Source organism: Choloepus didactylus, chromosome 9, assembly GCF_015220235.1.
Source record: "Choloepus didactylus isolate mChoDid1 chromosome 9, mChoDid1.pri, whole genome shotgun sequence".
Lineage (NCBI taxonomy): Eukaryota > Metazoa > Chordata > Mammalia > Pilosa > Megalonychidae > Choloepus > Choloepus didactylus.
Window position 1 is genome coordinate 125,845,610 of NC_051315.1, and position 16,994 is coordinate 125,862,603.

A 16,994-nucleotide genomic window follows, 5' to 3' on the forward strand; every position below is an offset into this window, starting at 1 on the left:
TGAGCCTTGGCCTCCGGAGAACAAGCACCAATATCTTTTCAAAGATACTGGTGTTCTCCTGACTCTTGCATCTCTCAGCACTGCAGCCAAAGGAGCGTGCGTACTTTGGGACCTTCTGAGGACTGTCTGGGGTGAGTCACCCAAGATAAATCCTCTTCGAAGGTAACAACAAAAAAGGAACAAGGTGATAATTTCATATAAATACAAGCGTTATGAAGAAATCAAAAGTGATGAGATGGGGAGATAGGGGTTGGCCGATTAGAGATGAGACCTGAATGGTGATGGGGTGGGCGGGGGGTGGGGGCAGCTGATGAGCGGAGGGACCACTTTCTGGGCAGATGCAAAGGCCCTGGTGTACGGGAGGATCCCAGACAAGACCAGTGGGCTGGCACATAGCGAGCAGGGATGGGGTAGGTGAGTGGAGCCAAGTCACGGAGGGCTTGTAACCCAACCTAAGCTTGGTGAATTTTCCCTAACAGCGGAGGGAAGTCATGAAGTATTTGAATTGGGAGGTAAGGGCAGCACTTGCTAAGGAAAATGAGGGAAAAAGAGAGACCTTTGAGGGTCTAGGACATCTGGGGGGTGGGGGCTGGGATGGCTTTGACTGGGCAGGAGTGGAAGCAGTGGAGTCAAGGTTTAATCTGGACATGGGAAGTCAGAGAAGCTCAGGTGACCCATGGAGCAGCCGGGAGGCAGGGGGTGGTGGGCCTGAGGCTCTGGGCCAGGCTCCCGCTGGAAGGGGATGTCAGGAGTGCACAGGGGGTATTTCAGGCCTCAGGACCAGAGGACAGTGCCTGGAGAGCAGAGAGCCAGAAGAGGGGACACAGGCCGTTTAATGACACGGGCTTTTCAGGGGACAGGCTAGCACTACCAGAGGGTTTGGACTGAAGCTGCTTTAAAAGTGCCTCCTTAACAAGCTCCATGGAGTGCCTGGTTCCGGCTCAACACCCAGAATCCAAATGTGGGCAGAGCTGAGTCTCCCACAGCCGGGGCTGCGGCATCAGCATGCAGAGTCCTGGGCCCATCTGAGACCCACTGAAATGGAGTGGTGGAGGCATCTGCCTTTCTTGAGGCCCCTGGCTGGTTCTGTTGCACCAGTGGCCCAGCAGTGCGTGCGGGAGGCGTGTACACTCACTTTCTTTCCCTCTTGCACATGTGTGAGAGAGAACCAGCAAGAGAGGGAGCCGTTTCCTCTCTTCCTCCCCGAGGGTGGGGCTGTTTCTCAGTTCAGGAAAGCAGGTCTGGTCTGTAAGCTTCTGCTGTGAGCACGTGTGTGTGTGCGTGTGTGGGGGGCGGGCACCGTGTCCCAGGAGGACAGAGTTTGCATTGATGAAAACCCTTCCCAGCCCTTTGATTCCCCCTTCCTGCTGCCCTGAAGTTTAAACCAGCTCCGTCTCTGCACCCGCTCACCCACAGGCTGTGATGGCACCCCGTCAGGCCCTGCAAATGGCGCTGCTGCTCCTTCTCTCTGGGGTCCTGGTCCCTGCGGTGCTCACAGGTAAGGGGGCGCAGACCCTCGGCTCTGCGGCCACCAGCTGCCCAGGGCCAAGGACTCTTGAGTGCCCACTCTCCAGAGACGCAGGGGCCATTTGGGGTGATTCAGCAAAGGCTCCCCATGAGACGTGTTGGCAGCAGTTGTGTCCGATGACTTGGAAATTGTCAGCGACAAGGATGAAGGCATCTAAGTAGGTGGGCAGCTTGGGGAGCAGGGCCAGGAAACTTTAGCTGTCTAGGGGACAATATTCTGGCCACTGAAGGCTTCCGGATCTAGGGATCAGGGGGGGCACACCAGGCCAGGGCAAGCCATCGATGGGCCAGATTCCCCAGCCTGCTGGATGGAAGACGGCACAGAGCCTCTGCTGATTATTTGTCAAATTCTCCTGGTCTTTCCATATGGCTTTCTGAAATGCCCTTACTGGATACATACCTGGGAACTGTGGCCATCTCATGGAAAAATTCCAGGGAGAGCGCAGGGACCATGATCCCTCAGCAAAACCATGAGGACACTGGATTTAGGCCTGGGGTCCTGTGAGAGAGAGGACACGGACAGGCTGGGAACTGCAGACCCTGGCGCCTCAGCACCAGCACCAGGCACTGGGCCCTGTGCTGAGAGGGACTGGCCCAGGCTGGCTTCGGAGCCCGAGAGAGAAAAGGTGCAAGTCGGCCATTGGGGATCTTTGCCCCTGGAAGAAATCAATTTGCATCAGTTATAAGCTAAGCTGAAGAGCAGCCTGCCTGTGTCCCAGGAGAAGTGTGGGGGGCCCTGGGCCTGGGGGGTATGTGGAGGACATCCGGAGCCCCCCTCTGCAGCCTGGGCTATGGGGTCTGTGAGGTGTGAACCCGACATGGGCAGCATGAGCGTGGCTCTGGAAAGGGTCTGCTGGGTCCCCCACAGCCTCAGCCTGGCCTTCTGGGCACATAGACTGGGAGGAAATGGGCGATGGTGGAGCCTAGGAGCCTGGCGGCCTCTCTCGTAGAAGCCCCAGGAAGCAGCTTGCAAAAGCAGGCTAGGGGTGGTTCGGAGGCACCCCCAGCCAGCCAGGTCGGCTGCTGCTCCATCCCCCACCCTGCTGTTTTTAACCCTCTCTGTGCCGTCTCCTTATCCATATGATGGGGATAACATGATGCTTCTTGCTCCCTCCCAGCAGCTATGAGGCCCGAGGGAGTTCAGGACAGGCATACATTAGGCGCTCAGCAAACGTTGGGGGAACATGTATTTACCATCCCCAGCCCTCCTCTGAGTGCAGGGTGGTCTCCAGGCTGAACTAACTCCTCAAGCAGCCTGGAAAGCCCCTGGCTTCCCTTTTGGTGGGGAGGTGCCAGCCGGGTGAGCAGGAAGGGCTGCGGTGGTGGGGTGCCCTGCTCTGTGGCCTGAAGCGCAGGGTGGCACTTTCCACTGCCTGCATCTTGGGGGCTGTGATCCTCGCAGCTCCTGCACTGGCTCTCTCGCTTCTCTCCCTGGTGGCAAAAGTGGGTGCAGCTGCCCTCTCCTCTGTCACCAGCTCTCTGGCACCCAGAGGCCCCTGCGACAGACCGGACGGACCCAGCGTGGGTGGGTGGGTTCCCTCTGCCACTGCAGGATGCTATGGGATGGCCTCATGTTTGGCCTCGTCAGCACCTCACCTGGCCTCACCCCACCTCTTCCCTCCACGCGTCCTGCCAACAACAGGCAGGTCCCAGGGGCAGGGGCAGAGCCCGCCACCCCCCACCCGGGGTCTTTGGGATCAGCTGCTCCGGGCTGTGCTGCAGTTCCTGCGTCCTGGGCGGGGGTGGCTGGCAGGTTCTCCGCTCCTCCAACCCTGGCCTGGAGGTTCCGAGCAGGAGGGCCTGGGTCCCCCAACAGACGAGAGGGGGACGGAGCGACCCTGCGGACGGAGCCCGCTGCCGCCCTCCCTGCCGGTTGCCTGTGGCCGCAGCTCCCGGGGTGGGGAGCAGGCCGGACGCCAGGCCGGGGATGAAAGGGCCCTTCACGGCCGGCACAAAGGCCGTCTGTGAGCCGGCGCCGGGCCGCGGGCCGTGGCCAGACTGCACGTTAAACAAACGTATTTACCGAGATCGCAGAGCCGCCGGGCGGGAAGGGGGAGCACCCCAGGGCCCAAGCCCGCGGCAGGGCCACTGCCCCCTGCCCCTTTCCCGGGGCCATTGATCAGCGTGTGAAGTCACAGGGTCCTGTCTGGGGGTCGGGGGCTCCCGCAGCCAAGGCTGATGGAACGTTCTCTGGGGTCTCGCCCTTCTCCATCCCTGCTTCCCTCTCTGTGCCACCAGAGCCGACTCGCTTCTCGCTGCTCTTGTGCATGCCCATACTTTCTACCCTTTGCTCACGCTGGTCCCCCTGCCTGGCTCTTCTTTCCCCATCTCTCCCCATCTCCCTCCAACAGGGCCTCCTGCCGGCAAATTCTCTGCAATTGCTTCTGTTCATGGGTGCCTGGAATAGTACAGGGGAGAGGATGGCTACCGCCTTTAAGCTTTGTTTTGTCTTTCTGCTTCAGAGAAACAGACAGAAGAAGAAATGCCTGGGGCCTGCCCGGGGGGCCGCCCTGCCTTTCCTTGGGTTGGGGGCTGGGGCTGAGTGTGCAGGGAGGGGGGCCGGGGCCTGGCTGCCGAGAGGCCCTGGCCCAGCCTCCGAGGGTCCCCTGTGGTGTGCACCGCAGCAGAGCCGGCCAGAGGGGCCCGAGGGCAGAGGGCGGGCAGCTGAGAGCACAGGACCCCCAGCCCCAGGGGCGGGCGCCCACCGCACCGGCCCCTCCCGCCTCCCAGACCCGGAAGGTGGTGCTGGAAGGGTCTGCTGGGGACCCAGAGTGAGGGGATCAGGACCAGCCCTCCGGGTTCAAAGGCAATAGGTTCAGCCCCTCAAGCTTCAGGGACTGATGAGGTCTTGAAGAAGGGGCTGGAGGGGGTGCTCACAGCAGGGAGGGGTCAGCCCAAGTGGGCTGCCTGGCAGGGAGGGTCAAGGCTTCTGTGGGGAGCAGCAGAGAAAGGCTGGGGCAGGGGGAGCAGAGGGGAGAGGATCTGACTGCACCTCTCCACTGATCCCCCTTGGGGGCCCGGCCCCCCACCCCGCAGACTCTGGGCCTCAGGCAAAGGGCGAAGAGTTGCCCTCCCTGGGGAGCAAGCCCCCTGACCTCCTCTCCACTACTCCCCCACCCCCACTGAGCTCAGGGCTGGCTTCCGCAGACACCCCCAGGCTGCGGGTACCCGGTGGCCCTCTGGCGGCCTCCCTGGCTGGGGGCTGGTGGTTGGAGGTGAGCTGTGGCCAGCCATGGCAGGATGGGGTGGTGCCCGCCAGTCTGTCTTGGGTGTGTGGTGAGCACACAGGGGTCAGTGGCTTGTCTATTTATCTGGGGAGACAGGTGGTTTGCGAGCCCCAGACCTCAGGGCCTGCCTGCCAAGTGGCCTGGCCCGGGCGCCTCTGGTCTCTTCCCTCGCCGAGTCCCCAGGAGCCCGAGGCAAGCACACCTGGGCCCCAGAGCCTTTCACGGTGGCTACAGATCCTCCCCAGCAGCGACACGGGAGGCCTGGCAGTGTCACTTCCCCCTCCTCACAGGGTGGTCCCCACGGCTGGTGGGGGTGTGGGCAGCAGCCAGACCCCAGCTCTGTGGTCCTGGCTGCCCTTTGGGGAGAAGCCTTGGGCCCTGAGAGAGCGAAGCTTGCCCTATGAGGCACCGATGGGTCTTATGCCCTCAAGACGCCTCCTTGCCAGGGGTCCTTTCCAAAAAGGGGCACCAGCTTGGGGCATGTGATAATAGTCCCTGCCCTCAAGCTGAGGCTCAGAACTGACCCAGCCCAGCTCCGGGAGAGGCTGTGGGGCAGGATTTCGTAAAATGTTATTGTTTAAATTTAAGCTTACAGAAAATTTGTGAGAATAATCCAATGAACTCTGGTAGGTCTCTCCCCTAGATTCACCAGTTACTGCCATTTTGCAATTCTCTTTGTGTATCTATCCATCATCTAGCAAACATCCATCAGTCTATTGATCATCTGTCTATCCATCTACCTAGCTCTAACATCTAAATGCTGAAAATTTTAAGAGTAAATTGTAGACACCATGACCCTTGGCCCCTAATATTTCCTAAGAACAAGGACATGCGTGCTCTTAAGAAGCAGAGTCAGTTATCAAAATCAGGGCATTAACATTGATGCAGTATTATCTAAGATACAGTCTTATGCAAATTTCACCAGTTGATCCCAACATGCCTTTTATGGTGGTGTGGCCCCACCCCCAATCCAGGAACTCTGTTGCATTTAATCGCCCTGCCTCCTTGGTCTACAATCTGGCCTATCTTTGTCTTTCACGACCTTGACATTTTTGGAGTCCAGTTATTTTTTAAGACTGTCCCTGAATTGGGGTTTGGCTGATGTTTCCTCAGTTTGTTGCAGGGTGGACACTGTTGGCAAGCAAACCCCTGGGGACCTTGATGGCTTCTCAGGGCAGGCCCCCCTTTGGGGAGGCTGCAAGCTAGGAAAGAAGGTGCATGTCTGGCTTGTCTCCTGGCCCCTGTTCTAGTGTGGGGCCTGCCCAGAGATGGAGCCAGCTGGGACAAAAGGCAGCCCCAGGACCCGCAGGCCTGGCTGGGGCCTGTGTTGACTGAAGCACCACTTGCCCTGGAAGTTTCTTGGGAAGCACAACCCTTTACTGCGCTGTCCTGGGGCTTCTGATTCCCCCACTTCTACCTGGGCCCTGGTTTTCAGCTCCAAAATAGGGATAGCTGGAAGAAGCCAACAAGGTGGGATGGCTCATGTCAGGGGCCTGCTTGGAGTTGAGGGTCTCTGGATCATGATCAGGAGGAGCTGGGAGGTCAGACGTCAGGGTGGGGTCCGAGAGGCTGGAGCCCACGTCTGGTCTGGAACCTCACTGGGCTTCCCGTCCTTCCAGCTCCTTGTTGGGAGGAATGGGTGCTCTCAGGGTTTGCGGTGGTGCCTCAGGGCAGGCTTCTTGGGGGTGGGGGAGACGGGATAGGAGACGAGGGGGGAGTTTGGGAGGGATCAGTACGCAGCCTGTGGTTCCTGTGGGGACCTGAGAATGGGGGCGCCACCGGGACCCACCGCCCGTCCTTGCCTTGCAGCCGAGGGCCCGCAGGAGCCGGCGCCCACCCTGTGGAACGAGCCCGCCGAGCTGCCGTCGGGAGAAGGCCCTGTGGAAGGCACCAGCCCCGCCTGGGAGCCCGCGGCCACCGGCCCCCCGGCCCCCACCGCCGCGCAGGGCCCGGAGGACAGCTCGACCGGGGAGCGGCTGGACCAGGGCGGCGGTACGCGGCGGCGGCGCGGGACGGGGTGCGGGATGGGGAGGCGGGGGAGGGCGTGCGGGGCCGGGGCCGGGAGGCGCGCTCGCGACGGGGGAGGCCGGCGAGGTGACGCGGTGTCCGTCCTCCTCAGGCTCTCTGGGGCCCGGCGCCATCGCGGCCATCGTGATCGCCGCCCTGCTGGCCACCTGCGTGGTGCTGGCGCTCGTGGTCGTCGCGCTGAGGAAGTTTTCCGCCTCCTGAAGCGAATAAAGGGGCCGCGCGCCCGCCGCGGCGCGACTCGGCTGCACTCTGCGTGGGTCCCTGTGTCCGCGAGCGCGTGCGAGGATGCGCGCACCAGGGGGTGCGGGAGCGAGCGGGGGGAGGGGCGCGCGTGCAGGTAGGGGCGCGTGGGGGAGGGGCGCGTGGGGGGAGGGGCGCGTGCAGGGAGGGGCGCGTGGGGGAGGGGCGCGCGTGCAGGGAGGGGCGCGTTGGGGAGGGGCGCGTGGGGGAGGGGCGCGCGTGCAGGTAGGGGCGCGTGGGGGAGGGGCGCGTGGGGGGAGGGGCGCGTGGGGGGAGGGGCGCGCGCGTAGGGGAGGAGGAGTCCGCACGGCTCCAGGAGCTGGGGAGGAGCTCAGGGGCGTGAAGTTCCCGCGCTGTTCCCCGCAGACCCGCGGCCTCCTCGGCCCGGGTCCCCGCCCCTAGCCTGCGCCCCCTGGCTCTCCTCCCCGCCCCTCCCCGCCCCGGTCCCGCCCCGGCCTGCACCCCAGCCTCGAGCCCTTGCCTCCTGCGCCCACCACTGCGTCCGCGCCCGAGAGTGTTGCCAGCAGAGAAGCTGGGAGCGCGTGGCCAGGCGGGAGACGAGTGGGGTGGGCAGAGGGGAGGGGGCTGGGGAGGGTGTGGTGTCAGGGCTCCTAACCCGAGGCAGGGTTACTTTTGGGGAGAACCCCAACAGTGGGCTGGCAGCCCCAGGGCAAAGACCAGGAGCTGTCCGACCCTGTGCCCCTCGGCCCGGTCCAGCTGGGGTCGAGCTGGATGGCCTTCCCAGATCTAGTCTGCCAGGGTTCAGGCCGCACGTCGGGGGCTGCTGGGGGCTGAGGAGCTGCCCAGGCTGCGATGGCCGCCCGCCTACCCCCCCCCGCCCCCCCCCCACGGCGCGTTATCCTTTTTCATGATTTGTCTTCCACGCGTCCCAGGAAGCCCTTACGTTGATAATTAGAAAAAAGGAGAGAGATCAAAAATAGTGGGCTGACCTGCTCTGCCTGAAGATGCCACAGTTCTGCCCGCTTTTCTGGAGGACTGGCTGGCTGCACCCTCAGCGTCCCTCCCCCCAGGATGGTTTAAATCCTTGCGCAGCTGAAGAGCCTGAGTTGGGCAGCCGGTGGAAGGAAGCTGTTCTTCTTATATATACTTACACATATTTAGTTATATTTTAACCACTGTCTCCAGCAACTGATTTGCCCCCTCTGGCTTCCCTGAGGTCCCGACTGTGCCTTTTTCGGCTAAGGCCAGTTTTCTCCCCCAGGGACCCCTGATGAGCACCTGTGGGTACCCACACACCCTCTCGCACAAGGTGGGGTGTGTGTGCAGGGACCGTCAAATTCAGCGTTCAGCTTCCCTCTCCAGCAGCCTCCTAAAACATGTCCTGAGTTTGATGTTTCTGATTATAAAGAGCTGTTAGAAAATGTATCAATTCTCATGCAACTGTTCGAATTACTTCACATAACTTGGAGTAGCCAAAGCCTTCACTAGAGCAGCTCGGACTCAACAGAAAGGCTGGGGACAAGGGACAGACCGACAGCTCCCCTCCCCCCATCCCACTGGCCCCGGCCCCTCTCCCGGGAGACTGAGAGATGCAGCCCCCTCCCAGCGCCCACCCAGGGTGATGCACAGAGGCCCGAGAGCAGCAGCCATTTTCTGGAACCAGGGGTCCCGCATCCCCAGATGAACCAGTGTCACACGTGCCTCTTTCTAGGGCTTCATCCGATTCTTGAAGGCCTGAGGCCCAAGGATGCTAAAGCCGTGCTGCGGCCTGTGGGGCGATGCTACAAAGACCCCTTGATCTAAACCCCAGGCCCCTCATCAGAAGCTGGTCCTGGCTGGGAGGGAAGTGGGTCCTGGAAGAAGGAGCTTGGTGTTTGCGGGCAGGGCTGGGAGGGGTCAGATTCAGGCCTCAGGGACAGGAACCTGGGGGGCCGTGGAGGCCAGGGTGGGGCCGGGGCTGCAGCACCAGGATTCCTGGCCACTGCCAAGGGCTGGAAGCACCTGCTAGCTTACTCCCTCTGAGGTCTCCCAACCTCCGTGTTCTCACACCCCTGCAGCAGAGGGGTGCTCCCGGCTCCCCGATAGTCCGGTGTCTGGAGCATGTCCACTCCCACCCCAATGCCCGCCCCTGGCTGCCCCCCTGCTCCAGGAAGTCCTCCCACCCTCTCCTTCAAGACATGCATCCTCCGCTGACCTCGAACCAAATGCTTGACTCCTGTGTATAGCAGGGCAATAAAGAGCAGAACTTCATCTTCATTTTATACATGATGCTTCTTTTAATGCAACCAAAAATGAGATTTGCTTGTCTTGGAACCATAACCCATACAGGATGCAGTGACCAATGCATTCCTTCAAACACCTGGGCTTGTAAAGGGCCAGAAGACAAACGCTCCAGCCAGCCCGTCAGGGAGCCGGAGGTGGCCTGGGCCACACTGGAGTAGGCCTGTTGCAAGGCGGAGCCTGGCTTGGCCACTGGGGTGGGCTGGAGTGGGGGTGGGCACCAGGGTGAGTCAGCGGTGGGGGAGGCGGTTGGCCTTCTTGTCCATCTGTCAGGCAAGGACAGTCCGTCCGAGCACCCAGTGGATTCTAATGGCTTCCAGGTGGAGAAGGACATGTGCAGGGTCCACCACCACCCTCCGCCTGCCCGTGGCCAAGGTCGCGTGGGGCTGGGGAGCCTCTGAAACGTGCCGATCCCCTCCCACCCTCGGAGGGAAGGAGGGAGGGCTGGTGTAATACTGCTGAGAATGCACTTTCCCGTCTACAAGTGCATCGGGGAGGACGTGGACACCCTTCCTCCAGCGTGCGAGCAAGGGGCTGGGACACGTGAGCCCCACGTAGCAGAGCCGAGAGGTGGGGCGATCCTTGCACGAGGTTCCCCGAGTGACGTCCTGCTGCCTCCGGTCCTTCCCCGGGCCCCCTGCTGCCTGTCGGGATTTGCCTGCCAGGCCCTGCTCCCACCGGCCCTCGTTCCTCCGACCAGGCTGGTCGCCCGGGCCCAGGGTCATTGCCGATTCCGGCTGCCCAGCTTCCTGCGGTCCTTGTTTTGGCTGCGCTGGGGGTCGTCCAGCTTGTGGACACGGAAACACTCCTTGAGGTTCTGGGACCGGATCTTGGGATTCAAGATCTCCTCCGTCATGGAGCTGGGGAACCAGCCTCTCTCCTGGTCATGCAGACGCTCACCAAAGATCCAGCCTGCACAGGGAGGGACGGTCAGGCCTCATGCAGGCTGCCACTCGGGCTCCCGCCTGTCCCCTCCGGGCGGGCAGCACAGGTGGCTGAGGCGGCCGGAGTCCAGCCCAGCCTCTCCTGGAGGGCACCTGCTGTGCACCCCACTGGGATGCTGACTGAGCCGTCCTCCAGGACGCTGGGCAGGCGCTGTCCGGCCCCCTCCTGGGGGGGCCCAGTGGGTGTGGCCCTGGGAGGCCCTCCAGGACGAAACCAGCTCCACTCCGTGCCCCACAGGGTTCCCAAATCTACTGACCTTGGAAACCATTCCGGAGCCCTGAGGAAAGCCCAGGCTGCTTTCACACCAGCTAGAAGGCCCCTAGGGCCACCCCCAAAAGTCAGAGGCCATTGGCTTTCGGGCCTCTAGTGCCGCAGTCACCCTCCTATTGAGCAGTTTATTGGGGACCGAATCATGACCCCAACGCCTGCTCCTACGGGTGTGAACCCATTTGTAAATAGGAACTTTGAAGATATTAGTCACAATGTGCCCAAACTGAATGATGGGGGGCTTAGGCCAATATGGCTGAAGCCTTCGTGAGCAAAGGAAAGTGGACACGGAAGGAGGAGCCAGAAGACGGGTCAATGGAAGCCAAAAGAGAAAGAAAATGTTGCCACGTGCACTGCCACGAAACAAAAAAGCCAAGGAACCCCAGAGAGTGCCAGCCAGCCAGAAGATCCCATCCCCGGGGAGGAAACCAGCCTTCCAGCCTCTGAAACCATGAGCCAAAAATTCCTGTTGTTAAGCCCACCCAGTGCACGGTACTTGTTTCAGCAGCTGCAAAGTTTAAACATAGCCCCTCCCCTAGCTGTGGCCTGGGGGGGTCAGCCGAGGTGGCAGTCGGGGACTGGGCCCCACGCCCCGTAGTCCCAGGGTACCCGGGCCCTCTCTTCCCCTCCCCGCCTTCTTGGCCTCCTCCCCTCCCCAGAGGTGCCAGGCCTCTGCCAGGGGCCTGGGGTGGCAACCACAGCAGAGAGATCCCGGCAGTGGGGCAGGGGCTCCGACCTGGGGCTGGGGCTGGGCCTGGCCCTCTGCGGTCACCTCTGGGGGCGTGTGCCAGGCTGCCTGGGTCCTGCGGGGGAAGGCCATTGGGACTTTGAACTGCAGCCTGACAAGGGACCCAGTAGCGCAGCCTCCTTGGGAAAGCAGCAGCCCGGTCTCCCAGCTGGGACCGCAGTGGAGACGCTTTCATACAAGCAGAAATAAGGGATCCGACTTTAAAAAGGGAGGTGGGTGGGGGGCTTCCCGGCCCACACAGGGCTCCTGGCTCGGCGCTCACGGGCTCCCAGGGAGCTTGCTGCAAATACAGGTGTCAGGGTTGGGGTGCAAGGGCACCGTGCTGGCTGGCTGCCCACCCACCTGTGATCAGTGGGCCTAGGCTGGAGCTGCACCAGGGAAGGAGCCAGGGAGCCGCCCGCTGGGGCTGGGCCTGGCACCCAGAGGTGAGGCTAAGGGAACAGACTCCCCGGCCCCTTGGCCAGCTGGGACTCAGGCAGCTCCCTGACCCTGTCTGCGCTGCTCTGCCTGGGCCACAGCATCTCCCTCACCTCACCCCTGGGGCTGAGGGGGGTCTGTGCAAGAGTCCCAGGAGGGGGTCCCAGGGGAAGCCACGCCCAGCACCCCAGCGCCTCACCATCTTCCGTCTTGTCCAGGATGTTCAGGACGTCGGCGAGTTCCAGTGTCAGCTCGTCGGGCTGCTGGGCCACGTAGGGGCGCACACACTGGACCTGGGGGCAATCTGTGGGGGGGGGGAGGATGACAACCTCGTGGCCCTGTGGCCACCCCCCTCACTGGGGGCCATGGGACAGCCCTGCCTAAAACACTGACCCCGAGTCCCCAAGCCCCCAAAAAAGGGTTCATTTGAGGGAGGGGCGGGATCGATTCCAAGGAAAATGTGACTGAAATGGCCAGGGGCTCTGGAAAAACAAAGCGGGATAAAGGGGTTATGTGGGAAAATAGCCTGAGCTGGGAACGCGTCCTTGACTTCCCGAGCACCCTCACTGTTGATACCAGAAGCATGCAAGTCTTGGAAGGTCTGTCTTTGACTTCCCTGTTTTGCTAACTTCCCTATCTTGCTTTCCCTAGCCTGTTAGTAACTCCCCTATTTTCTGTGAGAAAGTGAAGCTAATAAATATGCTGTGGAGCAAGCAGAGAGGCTCTTTGTCTTCAGGGCTCTGAGTCCCCTGCTCCCAGAACTTTATATTTTGTGTCCGTGCTTCATTCCTGCGCCGCCCGTCAGCAATAGGGTTAACGTGCTGGGAGGTGAGGCTTCTGATGGCTCGGCTGAATCACGCCCTGGGAGCATTTCTGGGCTGGCGAGAAGGTGGGAAGGCAGCAGGGTCTGTGCCCTTTTTTACTGCCCAAGTTTTTCAGACAAGGGACTGCTCCTAAAGAACACGGGTTTGCCTCTGGGCCCCCGTTCCTCTGGAGACCTTCCTGGTTTCCACGCAGTACCCCTCACTTAAGACCAGTGACCCTCATCTCTCCATGGACCCTGCAAACGTGCAGGAAGCTCAGCAGCCCGAGTTCTCCCCTGGGGCGTGGGACCCAGGGCCACCTAGAGCCGGCTTCCCGGGGGGCCGGGCTGCACCCACGGCGACCGGCAGGGAAGCGCTGCCTTTACAAGCCGAGGGCAAAGGGCACCCCGAGCCCATCCGCAGCCCCGGAGGCCCAGCACCCCCCATGCTGAGCGAGGGCGGGCGGCCCCTGCCTCCCCAGGGGCACTCACCCAGCAGCCGCGATGTGAAGGAGACGAACTTGGTTCTCCGGTTGGGAGCCAGGGAAGTCATCCACCGCTTCATCTCACTCCTGGGAAGGAGGACGAGGCCCCAGTCCCAAGCCGCGGCTGCCCCCAAGGGCTCCCAGCCAACCTGCCCACTCCAACTCCTCGACAGCTGCCCGAGCACAGCTCAGTGCCTCCCGAGGGGACGCTCAGCGGGTGCCAGGAGCTTGGACGTTCAGTGGTTAACACGGCCCGGACCCAGCCCAAGAAGCCAGCATTTTTAAAAATCAGTCAGGGGGAGCAAATCCTGCACCCCCAGAGTGGACTCACAAAAGAGGATTCGGTGGCCAGCTGCACAGAAGCCACAATTTCTCAGACGTGGTAGAGCTGAGAAAGGCCAACGCCCTCCCTGCCCAGCCTGCTGGTGTGCTCTGGAGCCTGAGACCCCATGGAGGACCCCTGGGAACCACCATGTGAGGACGGGAGCTGTGGCTGTGGGGTGGGTGGTGGGCCTGGGGGCGGCGGGGGTCCTGTGCCCCTGCCATGCCCGGCTCCCCTAACGGCCCCATTCCCCCAGGTTCTGGGCCCCAGGTGTGGTGGGTGCTGGGCGGCGGGGAGAGGTGCTTACGGCGGGGTGGGCACTCACTGGGAGGACGCCTTCAGCATGTAGGTGGCCTCGCGGTCGTCGGCGTTCTCCAGCAGCCGCAGGATGAACACGTTGGCCAGTGTCTGGCCCTGATCCTCCAGCTCCTCCACCCGGAGCAGGCCCCGCGGGGCCGAGTCAAACACCTGGTACTTGTCTCTGGGGACCAGGGTGGGCAGAGCAGGTGTGTTGGTGCTGGGGGCCCCCCACATGCCTCCCGGCTGTTCTCCCCGCCTCCTGGAGGCCCCGCTAGAGGCTGGGGCATAGGGGGGATGTGACACCAGGTCCCAGCGTGGACCAGGCCGTGGCGGCCACTCAGCCGAGCTCGCTCTACACGAGATGCTCAGCTGGGCTCCCGGCAACCTACCCTAGGGGTAAGACCCTGCTCAAAATGGAAGGGGAAACTGAGGCTCATGGAGGTCAAATAAACTCGCCCAAAGACCAAAGCAGGTGACGCCAGAGCAGCTCTTGAATTCCGACCCCCAAGCCTGAGCTCTGGGCAGCCGCCCCCAGAGCCACCCTGGTCCTCCCACGGCCTGTGGCTCACCCGAGGGCTGCCGCCGGGTGGACGGGCACCGCGAAGGGTTGGCGGAGTTCTGATGTGTATTGTGTTTCAGTCCAAAAGGGACTGGGGGATATTGATCTGCCATCCTACATGTTAAAGAGGCCGCGCAGGCCCACGGCTGATCCCCAACTCACCCCGGAATCTGCCGGCAGATCACCAGCAGGTCGTTGAAGAGGAAGAGGTAAATTTCTTGGAAAAGTTTCTTGGTCCGTAGGGTTCGGGATGTCCTGGGGCCCGACATCTGCTGCAGCTCGCCCTGCTTCAGCAGCCAGCGGGAGTGGGAGATGATGGGCACTGACTAGGGGTGGGGGGCGCAGTGTCAGAGCGGCCGGGCCCCTCAGTCACCCCCCACCACAGGCTCCCTCCAGTGCTGGGACTGGAAGAAAGGCCGTGAGCTCCGAGAGGGTTGGGCTGGGGCTGCCTCATTCCCCGCTGCCTGCCCAGGGCCTGGAACACACGGAGCAGGAGAGATGGGCAAGTCAGGACAAATGCAGCGAGGTGGCAGTGCGTGTGTGTGTGTGTGTCTGTCTATGTTGTGTAGCTGTATCTGCATGAGAGCTTCTGTATATGTGTGTTTGTGCACTTGTCTGTCCGTCTGTATCCATGTGTGAGTATGCGTGTGTGTGTGGGCCTGCAGGTGGCCCTGTGGCTGTCACCCCATCAGGGTCACCCCTGCGATGCAGAGTTAGAAGGGGGCCACGATCACAGGGGAGAGGGGATGGCCGGACTCAGGGGGGCAGGGCAGGTCTGCTGCTCGCCCCCCAACCACGTGCCCGGCGGTCAGCCCAGGGAGGTGGTGCTCCCCAAGGCCCCAGAGGCTGGGTCTGCATCCAAGAGGGGGGTTCAGCTCCCCAGGTCAGCCCAGGCCAGACCTCGGGGTGTCTCAGTGGGCACTGGCCCCTAGTGTGGCCAAGTCCCCAAAAGGTGTTCACTAATGATGCCTCAAGTTTTATGCAGTTTAGGGGAACAGGTCAGAGATTTTCAAAGGCTCCCTGGAACAGTCACCGCCCCATACAACACTTCCTGCTTCCTGTAAATGACTGCTCGGAATCGCAAGGCCAGGAAGGGGCAGCGGGGACCTGGATCAGACAGGCTCCTGAGTCCTGCTTGTGCTGCCCACCCGCCTCCGCGGGCACATCTAGGCTGATGTGATAGAGCTGGGAGAGGGCGTGTGGGTGTCGGGCAAGCCCTGGGCAGAGGCGACCAAGGGTGGCATCTGTTTGGTAAGCCAGCGCCCTAGGCCAGCCGGGCTGGGGTCCTCCATGCCTCTGCAGCAGGGCAGGATACAGGCTTGGGCCCGGACACACCTTGATCTTAAACTCCATCTTTTTCTGGATGCTAATCATCTGCTCGGTGCGGCTCATTTTCCTGACGCCCTCGTTGCACGCCTTCACCACCTAGGATGAGGAGGAGGCACATCAGGACCCCTGAACAGCTGCCTCCCGGGCCAGGTACACTGAGCCCAGCAGCTGCGACTGTCTGACCAGTCTCCATTGGGCTGGAGCTCCTTTTTCTCTAGCACCTCCTGGAACAAAGGCAAGTGGGAAAACCTGTGGGAAAATCTCTCCATTCCAGTGGAGAAATCAGTGCTTTGTCCTTCCTAGGAAGCAAACCCCAAGGAACATGTGACAAGACGCCAACCTCTCCAGTAATCTAAGAAGTGCAAGATAAAACAATAGGGTGTCCTTTCTCGGCTGTCAGAATGGAAAAGACAGACAGACTGGCCGGGCTCCAAGGGGTTGTAGAAACAGGCTCCTTCACACACTGTGGGTGGAATGCAAATCCCCCCACCCCTTCGTGGGACGCACCCAGGAACCCGTGACTTCTGGGGACCCATTCTAAGGAAACATCCATGCTGGACTGTGGGTGTCTAGAATAGCCAATGCACAGCAGGGACTCAGTACCTGTGAATGAATGAAGTGTTGGTGAGAAATGGCAAACACCATCATCAACCCACACGGCCATCAACTGGGACTGATTCAATGATGGTAACATGTCCACAGGACTGATTCAGTGATGGTAATGTTGTCAACTGGGACCAATTCAATGATGGAAATGTGTCAACTGGGACTGATTCAATGATGGAAATGCGTCAACTGGGACTGATTCAATGGCAGAAACATGTCAACTGTGACCAGTTCAATGATGGAAACATGTCAACTGTGACTGATTCAATGACGGAAATGTGTCAACTGTGACCGATTCAATGACAGAAACGCATCAACTGGGACCGATTCAATGACGGAAACGCGTCAACTGGGACTGATTCAATGATGGAAATGTGTCAACTGGGACGAATCAATGAGGTTGTGATGGTTAGATTCATGTGTCAATTTGGCCAGGTGATGGTACCCAGCTGTCTGGTCAAGCAAGCACTGGCCTAAGCATTGCTACGAGGACGTTTGTGGCTGGTTGATAAACCAACAGGCTGGTTTATTAAATCATCAGTCAATTGGCTGCAGCTGTGACTGATGACTCACCAAAGGGTGTGTCTTCCCCAATGAGAGAATGCCATTGGCTGGATTTAATCCAATTAATCAGTTGAAGACTTATAAGCAAGACAGATAGAGAACCTTCACTTCTTCAGCTGCCCAGTGAAGCATTTCCTGAGGAGTTTGTCGGACATCTTCCTTGCAGTTGACAGTTTGTTGACAGCTCTACAGAATTTGGACTCATGCATAACCACAGTTGCATGAGTCACTTTTATAAATCTTATATTCATAGATCTCTCTCATTGATTCTGTTTCCCTGGAGAACCCTAACTAATACAGACGGTGACGTATCAACTGACACCGACTGAATGATGGAAACTCACCTGTGACTGATTCAGTGACGGAAATGTGTCATCTGGGACTGAC

General features: G+C 60.7%; 2 protein-coding genes across 4 annotated transcripts in view; one reads left to right on the forward strand and one right to left on the reverse strand.

Annotated features, from left to right (window-relative positions):
* The first annotated feature begins 1,414 nt into the window (after positions 1-1,414).
* Positions 1,415-6,983, forward strand: SNORC (secondary ossification center associated regulator of chondrocyte maturation). Its single transcript, XM_037850397.1, has 3 exons — positions 1,415-1,498; positions 6,564-6,746; positions 6,874-6,983. Exons 1-3 carry the CDS (start codon positions 1,423-1,425, stop codon positions 6,981-6,983), a joined length of 369 nt encoding a protein of 122 aa, XP_037706325.1. The 5' UTR covers positions 1,415-1,422.
* Positions 6,984-9,235: 2,252 nt separating this feature from the next.
* Positions 9,236-16,994, reverse strand: part of NGEF (neuronal guanine nucleotide exchange factor) — a 128,101-nt gene continuing 120,342 nt past the window's right edge. For all 3 annotated transcript variants that reach the window (XM_037849583.1, XM_037849584.1, XM_037849585.1), the window contains 6 exons: positions 15,444-15,533; positions 14,271-14,434; positions 13,575-13,730; positions 12,935-13,014; positions 11,840-11,944; positions 9,236-10,175 (listed from right to left, as the gene is read on the reverse strand). In XM_037849583.1, the coding sequence (XP_037705511.1) occupies positions 9,985-10,175; positions 11,840-11,944; positions 12,935-13,014; positions 13,575-13,730; positions 14,271-14,434; positions 15,444-15,533 (786 nt within the window). In that variant the 3' untranslated portion in view covers positions 9,236-9,984. The remainder of the gene's footprint in view (positions 10,176-11,839; positions 11,945-12,934; positions 13,015-13,574; positions 13,731-14,270; positions 14,435-15,443; positions 15,534-16,994) is intronic.